Source organism: Mastomys coucha, unplaced genomic scaffold (genome assembly GCF_008632895.1).
Source record: "Mastomys coucha isolate ucsf_1 unplaced genomic scaffold, UCSF_Mcou_1 pScaffold13, whole genome shotgun sequence".
NCBI classification, from domain to species: domain Eukaryota; kingdom Metazoa; phylum Chordata; class Mammalia; order Rodentia; family Muridae; genus Mastomys; species Mastomys coucha.
The window spans coordinates 72148772-72160836 of NW_022196895.1; the positions used below are offsets into that span (position 1 = coordinate 72148772).

General features: G+C 40.3%; 1 protein-coding gene across 5 annotated transcripts in view; it reads left to right on the plus strand.

Annotated features, from left to right (window-relative positions):
• Smad2 (SMAD family member 2) overlaps positions 1-12065 on the plus strand; it is a 67461-nt gene that overhangs the window by 38194 nt on the left and 17202 nt on the right. For 3 of the 5 annotated variants that reach the window (XM_031366064.1, XM_031366066.1, XM_031366065.1), the window contains exons 3-5: positions 6768-6857; positions 7839-8032; positions 8925-9059. The exons of 1 other annotated variant lie outside the window; for it this stretch is intronic. In XM_031366064.1, coding sequence (XP_031221924.1) covers positions 6768-6857; positions 7839-8032; positions 8925-9059 — 419 coding nt within the window. The remainder of the gene's footprint in view (positions 1-6767; positions 6858-7838; positions 8033-8924; positions 9060-12065) is intronic. One more of the 5 variants, XM_031366067.1, reaches the window with a different exon arrangement.

A 12065-nucleotide genomic window follows, 5' to 3' on the forward strand; every position in this document is an offset into this window, starting at 1 on the left:
CATTGTGCAGGGTATTCATAGATACCCTAGGATTTCTGTATAAAGTTTAGGTAGAAGCAGTTAATATTTCTTCCTTTTCTACAGTTTTTGTTTTTAATTTTTCTTTCTTTGTTGTACCAAGTAGGACCTGCCATCCAATGTTGGTCTCACATCATTTTCTGTAAAATTTTATAACAATAATTTGATTTTTTTTTTTTTTTTTTTTTTTAAATGAGTGGGAATTGAACCCAGGGCCTTCCTTTTTGAGTACTGGGAATTGAACCCATGGTCAGCTCCCTCCCCTCATCCCCCACTAAGCTGTGTCCCAACCTTCATGTTAATTCTCACAAAATTGCCATGGTAGGTAGTCAACTTAGAATTCTCCTGCCTCGGCCTCCTCAACTGTAACTGGTATTACAGGCCTGCACCACCACGCCTGGCCTCAAAATTGCTTGTTTTGAAGTGTTTTAAGCTGCACTGCCCACCCACCTCTCCAACATTTTTATATTGTATCATTATCATTTAAAATATTTTAAAATGTATTTTGTGATTTCTTTTTTCATTTAGATTCACTTAGTTATTCTATAAAGTTAATTGACTTTTTATGGCCCCAGCATGTGTGTAGGATGTGTGTGTCTGTGTGTGTGTGTGTGTTTAAATACTTTGTGTGTGTTTAAATACTTTGTGTGTGTTTGAATTTGTAAACTGTATAGGTCCTCTGTGACTTGCAGGTGAGTAGGGTGTGTGTGTCCTGTCTACTTAAAGAATGACTGAGATTGTTCCCATATTGATTTCTTACTGATCTGTCAGGTTTTTTCTTCCTGTTATGTCACCCCTGTGGTAACTGGGTTCCTGTGTTACCTGGTAGGAGTAGAGCATGGCCTTCCGCAGGGTACAGAGCACCTGCCCTCAGCTATTCCCCAGCCAGCATGTATCTTGGGTCTGACTTGAGATTTTTTATCTTTGTCTTAAATAGTTTACCTTTAGTCTTAAGTGTTATTATTATGGAATTTGGGGCTATCTCTTTTGGATTCTAAGTCTTGTCAGTAGGAACTTATAGACATACTTGGAAGGAAGCTCAAGGACACTTTTAGTATGAGTTCAGAGAAGACTAGGACAGGAAAACTGGCAATTACGAGAGAGGGAGAGACAGACAGACACGTGGAGACAGAAGAGGGAAAGGGCTTCAGGCGAAGTGAAGAAGTCCTAAGGACCTCAGGAAAGCATGCTCAGGCTTTAGCTGGTATCCAAAAGAGCACGGACATGGAAAAGACGGAAAAGGGAAAGTAATTTTCCCTTTTCCTGGGTAACAGGAAAGAGTGCATGTCCCAGAGTGTGCTGCATGGTGGAAGCATTGTAAGTGACTTCGTGGAAGGAGAGTTCCCAAGATGACCAGCACGTATGCAGTAAAGGAATGATTTCTACCCCGAAAGATTTGTGTATTTTATGTATATGAATGTTTTATGTACATGAGTGTTTTGCTTGCATGTATGTACCATGTGTGTGCCCACAGAGTTTGAAATATGGTGTTTGATCCCCTGGAGCTTGAGTTAGAGGTGATTGTAAGCCACTGTATGGGTGCTAGAAACTGAGCCGAAGCATTCTGTAATAGCAACAAGGACTAACCAGCCATCTCTAGCCCCTTCTTTGATCTCTTCATCATGTCCTCAGAGAAGTCACCTTTCTCAAGTGGACTTCCAGCCAGGTGATTGACAAGCCCAGCTGGATTACCACTTAAGAGGAAGACAATAGTATGTGCTCATCTAATCTTTGAAGTAGGTTGGAGTGCCATGTTACACACAGGGATAAATACTCTCTTCATTTGATGGGGAGGGGGCAGGTAAGGAGAGGCAGTTAGGACATTTGCCCTTGGGAGGTTGAGGAAGGATGCCCCATCCTCAGTGTCTCCTAAAGCTGTTCACCCTTGTAACGATCCCCACCTCAAGAATTGAGAAACCAGTCCAGGGATCATCGTAAATCCCCAAATACTTGTACCATTTCTGGCTTCCAGCCAGGATAAGACCAAGGATATTTGTAGCTTCATTCCTAAACTACCTGTGCTGTTTCTGTTCTGCCAGCCTAATAGTACTCTACTGTTTCATTAAACACTGTCCGTGTAGGCACAGCTCATTAAACTGTTCTTTATTTAAAATACATCATTTTTGTATGGATTCTTTGTTTGCATATGGCTACTCTCCACCTTCCCTTGGAAGTGGTATATTGATGTTAATTACTGTTGCTATGACTGGATTTAAATATCATTTGGGCTTTGTTGTGTATTACTCTATGTGGTTCTTTGTATTTCTTCTGTCGTATCTCTTTGGAGGCTTTTTTTTATTATTATTTTTGGTCTTTTGGCGTTTTAGTTCCTTCCTTAGCTTTGTAATCGTGCAGTTACTTTTACAATTCTGTTTATCTACTGTGGTTGCAAATTTTTCTACACCCTCTCTTTCTTAGGAATTATAAGAAAAAAATACCACCATTTATATTTACCTATTAACATTTTTAGCTTTTAATTTTTTTCATGATACTAGATTTTCTTCTGTTATAGTTTTTCTTTATCCTGAAGTATTTCTTTTCCTTTGGTATTTATTTTCTGCAAAGTCTACCAGAAACAAGTTGGTTGAGTTTTTGATCCTCAGAACATATCTGTGCCTTGACTTTGCAAAGGCTACTTTGCTTGTTTATGGGCTTGTGAGTTGAAAGTTCTTTTCTTTTTCTTTTCTTTTTTTTTAAAAAAAGATTTACTTATTTATTTTATGTGTATGAGTACACTGTAGCTGTACAGATGGCTATGAGGCATCATGTGGCTGCTGGGAATTGAACTCAGGACCTCTGCTCTCTCTGCCCCCCACCCCTTCGGTGTAGTACACTGTAGCTGTCTTCAGACACACCAGAAGAGGGTGTCAGATCTCATCACGGATGGTTGTGAGCCACCATGTGGTTGCTGGGATCCGAACTCAGGACCTTCTGAAGAGCAGTCAGTGCTCTTACCTCTGAGCCATCTGCTGGGCCCAAAAGTTCTTTTTTTTCCCTTGCATAAAGATGTTCCATTGTTTTCCAGCTTTCATTGTTTCTTAAGAGAGATTGTGCTTCTGTCTCTGTATGTAATGGATTGTTCTTCCTAGGCTGCTGCCAAAATAAAGCAGACAGATTGTAAAGGCAGTAAGAATGGGTGTTATTTTGTAGTTTCACAGGGAAGGTGTGGTTTCAGTTTTGTCTTGAGGTGACAGATTATTAAAGGAAGAACAAGTAGGGACCCAGGCAGGGACAGGTGGGTGGGTAATAGAAGAGCCATTGGTGTCAGACCAAGCAGGCTCCTCTGTGGGCTAACTTGGTACCTACTCAGGGTAGAGACTGACTGTTTCAGGAGTAGGGGCAGGGCCTTTAGAGGAATTGTCTGCCTGAGGGTCTTTACCAGAGGAGCTCCTGAGAGTTAGGAGAGATTGGTAGCAGATTCTAAGAGAAGACGTGCCTGTCGTAACTTGTTAGGTAGTTTGAATTCTTTGGTGTTCGCCAGGCCTCTTGGGTGTTTCAGTTTAGTTTTTTATTACGTTGGAATGTTTTAAGACATGAAAATGCTTTGGCCATTTTCCCTAGCCATTAATTTATTATTTCAGGGTTTTTTTTTTCTCTTTATTATACAACTGTGCACATAATTCCTGCTTCATTTTGTTTGCAAGTCTTTTACTATTCTTGGTTAGGTTGTTTCTGCTAATGTATAAATTTACTGATACATCCTTTGGCCATTGGGCTTTTTATTTCAGAGTTTGTAATTTTCAGTTTAAGCATTTCTGTAGTTTACATTTGTTGAGATTCCTAATCTGTTCATTGATTTCAGGAACATATTCATAAAAATTACTTTAAAGCTCTCCTCCAATTGTTTCTGTTACCTTTTAATTGTGTGGCTTTTAGTTGTATACTAGTTATGTGAAACAGCATTGTAGAAACTTGGAATTCTGCTGTACACCCTCTGAAGACTGTGTTTTGTTTTAGCAGGTGTCTAGTAGCTTCCCAGTCTAGACTTGACTTCTGCTGTGGCAGAGGCTGGATTCTCAGATCTTTGCACTGTGCCAAGTGCTGGTTTCATCAGTTAGCCCCTCATGGTCTATCCATATGTGTCGGTCAAGGATTTGGGCAGAGGTCATTATCGTTTGAAGATTTCTCCCCTGTGGTTCCTTTATTTACAGCTAAACTACAGTTTTTTGCATATGTTCTAGTTGTCCTGAATCCCTGAGGCTGGAGACTGCCTTCAAGTAAAAAGTGTTAGAATACAGGTCTCATCCAGTGTGGCATTACTCATCTGCAAGTCGACACCTTTCACATTGTCTACTTCTTCCTATTTATCTTTAAATACTTTAATAGTTAGTTGGTCAGAGCTGTGATTTAAGGAGAACCTAATTGAAACTCTTGGACTTTACTGGAAGCAGTTTGCTTTGAGTTAGTATGTTCTTGTGTTTGCGTGCTTTTGAACTCAGGCAGATTTGTGGTGTAATTCTCAATCTGGTAAGACCAGTCTCTCCTGGGCCTTCTTGTGGCTCTTATTATGTGTTATATATTAGAAAATCTTGTCTGGATCATAAAATCTATGAATTAGGGGCATGTTTCTCTTCGTGTGCTTTGTGTTTAGCTTTGTTAACGTTTCTTTAATAATTACACATACTTACTAGTTACTTTGTAGGTGTTGTTACAAAGTGGATCTGATTTTGAAGTGTTCTGGCTGGGTGTGGTGACACATAACCATGATCCAGCACTTGGGAGGCTGAAGCAGGATTTTGTGTTTCAAGCCAGGCTGAGCTACATATAAAACAAACAAGCAAATATTTTACTAGCTAGAATTACTATTTTTAAACAGTCTTTCCAGTTTGAGGGAATGTACCAAGTGAAAGCAGTGAGCTGCATGGTGGCGTGATGGTGGTCAGGCTGGGGCAGGCTGAGCTCTGCAGCATCTCGAGCATCTGGACCATTCACTTTCCCACCCATTGTCCTTTATTCCTGGGTTTATTCAGACCTAGGGGGTACCTCTTACGTGCTTTGTGCCCTAGATTCTCGTTCTTGTGTTCTCAGAGGAACCTGAGTGAAATGTTCTCCCCAATACCATAACAGAGTAGCCTCCAGTTATGCTCTTGTTTTATATTGCTTTTAAAGAATCAGCTGTATGCTATTCACTTCAGTTCAGAGTCACAAGAGGAAGGCCTAGCTCACCCTCATTTCTTGGCTTTTTCTGCTTTCCATAGTATGGTGATGTACTATAAAGTGAAACTGTCTAAAACACATTGGGGCAGCTCAGGAATGTGTCCAGGTGTGCTCTTTTCTTCCTCCTTCTCTGCCCCACTCTTCTTTCTTTCTCTCTTCTTTTCCAGGAAAAGGTCAATCCCAGTTACTGTGTACTATAAAAATCAGGAGTGCCCTGCAGCTGGCTAGCTGTTTTAAGGGTCCTGGGTCAGTCTAGACAGCTGCTCTCAACTTGTGGGGTACAACCCCTTTGAGTAGTGGATCCTCAAACTACCCTTTCATAGGGGTCACTTAAGACTACCAGAAACACCGCTATTTACATTACGATTTATAACAGCAAAGTTACAGTTACTAAATAGTAATGAAAATAATGTTATGGTTGGGGTCATTACAACATGAGGAACTATATCCCAGGGCTGCAGCATTGGGAAGGTTGAGAACTGCTGCAATAGACCATCTTTAACTTCAAGAAAGCCTGCACTTGCTTTCCTGTTGGCCTTTATTGATCCACCTAGCTTACAAATGTGAGCATATGTGAAACTTAATCAGTTGTTTATTTTTAAAAGTTATTAGAAATGTTCCTGTTTTTCCTCAGACTTTATTGACTTTGGTAATATATGAGAAGTAAAGTTGAGTCTCAAAAATTATATTGACTGGTTTACAGCTTCATAGCTACGAGACAAGGCAATCAAAAGGTCCATTCTGAAGGTTCCTTTTAAAGCCTTCCCTTCTCCCACAGGCCAACAGTGACTCTGACATGAAATAGTAGTTCAGGGGAAGCAGGGTTAACTACCTTTGACCTGCCTGTGCTCTGGAAAGAGATGTGAAAAAAAATTAAGATGGTTATATTAAAATAACTTTAGTTTATGTTATTTTGTTCTTTATAAATAGTGCCATGAAAGCAATTACAGCTTTCAGTAAATGGAATTTCTTTTAGTATTACAAACAGAAAACCTGGAAATATTAACTGTGGATGTGTCTGGTTTATTTAATTACTTATTTTGAGACAGGATCTCATAGACCAGGCTGGCCTTGAATTTACTGGGTTAGCCTGGGCAAGCAGTGAACTGATCCTCCTGTCTGTACCCTCCATGCCCTGGGATTACAGCGTGTGCTACCACGCCCAAGTGATGAGTGTTGCTTTTAGCTGGACCTTATCTGTATTAAAGTACCAGTTGACAGCTGTTGACTGAAGTGCTTTGTTGTTGTTTTTTAAACTAAATAATGAAATGAAGCCCCGTTGATGGCATAGGTTGAACTCTTTGAATAGAAATTGGCAAGGACGTTTATAGGTATGATCTCATTAGGTTAGTGAGCATTGGTGTTCACATATAAAAACATAATCATAACTTATCTGGAGTCACATGTTCCATTTATTGGCTTCCTTCATATAGAAAATATAGTGGCCAGTACTGACCCATTATGGGTGAAGCTATGTATATTTTCTGGGTGAAGGAAGTGTTCTGTACATTCTCCATGCTTTGCATCATGGTATTTTGAATAACCATGCTTCCATGTTCACATCAACTTTTTGTTTTTCAATTTATGCACAGCACTTGCTCTGAAATTTGGGGACTGAGTACAGCAAATACGGTAGATCAGTGGGACACAACAGGCCTTTACAGCTTCTCTGAACAAACCAGGTGAATATTCTGCCCTCCATGGGACCCTAGAGACCGTGTGGGAGGGTGTGCTGTGGAAGCTCTCGACTGGGTTGTCTAGTATAACTTCTGCCTAGGATGTTAATGTGAGTGAGTAAGGCATAGCATGAGAGGATCTATCTGCGTGCCAGTATTAAAAGTATGTTCATGTTTCAGCTAATGTTTTGGTCAATGCAACTTTAGTTTTGAATCATTAAATTATTGTGTCCCGTAAAGAATAAGACCTTTTTATAACTATATACTTATTGTAGTCCACTATTAGATAAATTTGTTACTGGCCTAAGTTTTAAGTAGATACATAACTAGTTTTTTCTAAATTTCTTGTTATCATCTAAAGCTCATCTTTACACTAGTATGTATTTGATGAACCTCTTACATCACAGTTAACAGTAGGCTAACTTGTTTTTCTGTCATGTTTTTTTAAAATCACTTCATTTTCTCTTAAGCATATTGGTATTTGTCCATTCCATTTCATCACCATCTGCATTTCTGTGTGAACCTCATAAATAAGCCCCAGATATCAAGAGTCACACTTAAATAACAAGTTACATTAGTCTGAGTAAGTTACCGTCACATCATTGTTGATATTTGCCATTTTCATACTACTTCCTTTTTTTGACAACCAGTTGCCTTCAGAATTAATGCCTTTGAAAGAGTTTGGCTTTTTAAAAATAAATGTTGATGAAGTTTTCAAGTATAACCACATAACACTTTGTAGATCACTTGCCATACAAGGCCAGCCTTGCATTGGCACGTGAGTTAATATGCACACTGATAGAGGACAGGCACAAGTGCCACTGCTTGCTCAATCCAAACCAGGTTGTTTCCCTCCTTGGTGTCACTAAAGCTGACCCCATGGCTGTGCTCTCCCTCCTTGGTGTCCTCGTAGTTTATTAACTTGCCCTGTTGATGACACCTAGTCTCTCTTTTTAAAGTGCCCTCCTTTCCCTTGCTTCCAAATAGGTCTCTTGATGGCCGTCTTCAGGTTTCACATCGGAAAGGGTTGCCACATGTTATATATTGCCGGCTATGGCGCTGGCCCGACCTTCACAGTCATCATGAGCTCAAGGCAATCGAAAACTGCGAATATGCTTTTAATCTGAAAAAAGATGAAGTATGTGTAAATCCTTACCACTACCAGAGAGTTGAGACACCAGGTAGGAATACTGTAGATGGTGTTTGGTTTTGTTTTCCTGGTTTTAAACTAAAAGGATGACTGGAAGCTAGTATTCCTGTGTCTCAGTGAGGTTTTAGTATAAAATTCTAATAAACTATGTTAAAGTGAGCATACTATTTGGTAGGGGTTTTAAAGTTTTCTTATTTTTTAAACTTTCATGAAAAAAAGTATCTTAGAAAAGGGACATGTTCATTCCTTGGGAGCATACTTAGACAGCAAAGCATGTATCTAAGGAGCCCCTCAGGTTTGCTGTTCTCGGAGCTATTCACGTCTCCACCACCACCTGCTCCCCATGGTTTGTTCTTGAACTGCTTTCAGAAGAGCTTGAATGACAACATTTTTATACAAGTAATTTAGTGAACTTTGTGGTAGGACTATTATTGGTTTAGTAATTTAGCTTAAAACCTTAAAAAAATTCATACTAGAAAGAAAAACTAAATCCCACTTTAGTGAAGACATTTTCCCATTTCCCTCACCAGTTTTTCTCAGACAGGATTCCTCTGTGTAGCCTTGGCTGTCTAGAACTCTCTCTGTAGACCAAGTTGGGCTTGAACTCAGAGATCTGCCTGCCTTCCCAGTGCTGGAATTAAAGGCGTGTGCTACCCCTGGGCTCCCTCAACATTTCTAATGGAATTTTATAAATTCTTATGGTAACATAGTATTTGATAGGGCCACATTGTTCCCCAAAATAAATAAACCTTAATTTGGAGACTTAAATGACAAGTTATGTAAATCAACTCCATGATCAGACTGTCAGTTCTTTAGTGTGCCCAGACTGAAAAGTGAGCACAGCCTTCTACCTAGTGAGCATTGAGTAAAGGCCCCTCACTTACCCCCTCTGCCACTAACTCAGATCTCTTTAACTCTTACAGTCTTGCCTCCAGTCTTAGTGCCTCGGCACACAGAGATTCTAACAGAACTGCCGCCTCTGGATGACTACACCCACTCCATTCCAGAAAACACAAATTTCCCAGCAGGAATTGAGCCACAGAGTAATTACATCCCAGGTACTTTTGCCTTGAGAGTCTCTTAAAACTTAGGTAAATAGCAATCTTGTAACAAATGCCCAAGTGTTAGTAATGTGGTTTCATTTTCTGGGTGCTCTTGACTTTGGATGGAAAAGTCTGATTTGTGGGGTGGTTATTTTGCTTTCAATACATTAAATGATTTGCTTTTATTTTTAATTACATACAAATATTTTTATTATTAAATTAAAATGTATTATAAAATTAAACTATAATATTTTTATTATAAAGGTTTACCTTTTATTTTGCAGTAGCTTTAGACAAAGTACTATGAGAAGTAGAAAAAAGGGTCTTGTAAGGTTGTTAAAGCTGTTGAAGTAGAGACAACTTCAGAGCGTAGGTGTAGTGTATGGTTTAAGGAAAGCATCCCTGGCCAGGCAGTGGAGGCATAGGCCTTTAATCCTAGTGTTGGGGGTGGAGAGTGCAGAGGCAGGTGGATCTCTGAGTTCAAGGCCAGCCTACTCTAAAGAACAAGTTCCAGGACAGCCAGGGCTCCACAGAGAAACCCTGTCTTGAAAAAAGAAGGAGGAAGAGGAAGAGGAGGAGGAGGAGGAGAGAAGGAAAACTATCCCTGGAACAAGTATCAACAGGCATCTAAGTAGTCATTTTTTCATAGGTAATTTGGTAATGCTTAAGGTAAATGAATACTTAGTACATATAACATTTTAGTTTTATAGATAAACAACACATTGAAAAATAGAAGATGCTTAATTATGTTTCTCCTGAGTTTTCTACTGCAAAATGACTAAATGACTGAATTCAACTACATAGTTCTCAAATTCTGCTATAAAGACTTTATTTGCAGTGTGTTTGGGGTATGTGTGCACATGTGGAAGGAGTAGGAGAGCTTTGTAGGTTTAGCTATCCCCTCCCACCCTTGCATAAACGCAGGGGGTCAGCACAGGTGGCCATGCTACGTGAGGACTCTGCCCACTGCCCCAGCTCGTGGCTCTCACCTTCTGCTTTCATCTCTTGTTTTCAGTGCCTAGAAATAGTTCACAGTTCAGTACCAACCCTTAGTTTTTTTCTAGGACAAACAATTACTTTTCTGTTACTTTTCTTATCTACCATTTCTTTGCATTTCCACAAACAGAAACTAATTAGGAATTAATTGTATTCTTGATTTTCAGTCTTTCAGTCTCTACCTGACTCGTCTCCCTTTATTTAAAAAAGTAGGGTTTTGTTATTTTGCTTTGTTTGTTTTGAGACAGGGTTTCTCTGTGTAGTCCTCCTGCCTGTCCTGGAACTCCATCTATATACATCTGTAGACCAGGCTGGCCTCAGACTCAAAGATCCACCTGCCCCTACCTCCTAAGTCCTGGGATTAAAGGCATGCACCATTGCAACAGGCCAAGAGACTAGGTTTAAGGGCATCCCTATCCTATGGTATCCCACTCTAGCCCCAGGTATTGGTGTATTCAGGGCACCCCTATCCTGTGGCACCCCCACTCTAGCCCCAGGTAATGGTGTATTCAGGGCACCCCTATCCTGTGACACCCCCACTCTAGCCCCAGGTAATGGTGTATTCAGGGCACCCCTATCCTGTGGCACCCCCACTCTAGCCCCAGGTATTGGTGTATTCAGTGCACCCCTATCCTGTGGCACCCCCACTCTAGCCCCAGGTAATGGTGTATTCAGGGCATCCCTATCCTGTGGCACCCCTACTCTAGCCCCAGGTAATGGTGTATTCAGGGCACCCCTATCCTGTGGCACCCCCACTCTAGCCCCAGGTAATGGTGTATTCAGGGCACCTCTATCCTGTGGCACCCCCACTCTAGCCCCAGGTAATGGTGTATAGAACATTTCTGTGACATTGTCAAGGAAGAGTAGATATGTGCATCCTAGTACAGTGGAGTGAGTGAGAGGAGAGAAGAATCATAAAATGAAATATTTCCTTTTTTGGGAGAATTGGGCCTCTTATAAACTGGCTAGAAGTGAAGTGTGTGTGTGTGTGTGTGTGTGTGTGTGTGTGTGTGTGTGTGTGTGTGCATGTATGTGTGTGCGTGTGTGTGTGTGTGTGTGTGCATGTGTGTGTGTGCATGTGTGTGTGTGCATGTGTGTGTGTGTGTGTGTGTGTGTGTGTGTGTGTGTAGGGTTTAGGTCTTTCATGTGGCAGCTGTCGTTATTCCATGATGCTAACACACTGATATCCACACTAGAGAATTGCTTCAGTGGCGTTCTTCACAGTGCTTAGTCTTCAAATGTTAAGAGGCTTGGACGTGTGGTTTCTTTATTCTTTTAACTATTTAAATATTAGTGTTTTATAAAGTAGCAGATTGGAAATCAATCCAGCAATTGCTTTTCTGGATACCACCAGCTGCGGGGACAGCAAGGCCAGAGGGTTTACTTTTGCTCCATTTCAAAATCATTTTCTTCAAAATTTTTATTTTTATTATTTAAAAAATATATATTTATGTATCCATGTGCATGTGAGTGCAAGTGCCAACAGAGTTCAGAAGAGGGCGCTGGGTTCCCTGGAGCAGAGTTCAGAAGAGGGCGCTGGGTTCCCTGGAGCAGAGTTCAGAAGAGGGCGCTGGGTTCCCTGGAGCAGAGTTCAGAAGAGGGTGTTGGATTCCCTGGAGCTGGGTCCTTTAACATGGGTGCTGGGAACTGAACTCTGGTTCTTTGTAAGAATAATATCTGCTCTTAACTGCTAACATCTCTCCAGCTCCTTGGAAGAACTGTTAACAATTTTTAAGTGCTGATAGTTTATTATCAATTTATAGATAAATAATAATGGAGGATGGTAAAGAAATAAAATGAGATGAAGTGTCGTAAAGTTGAGCTTTCTCCGTCTTGGAACTTTGAAACACTAATGTTCAGACTGGCAAAGCTCAGCTTTTTAAATCTTCATAGTTTTTTAATCTTTAGAATAATATGTGCTTATGTCAATTATTATTTTTATTTTTTATTGTTTGATTATATTACAATAACTTGAAACCTTTTATCATTACTACACTGACTTTTAATGAGAACTTAGGGGTCAGT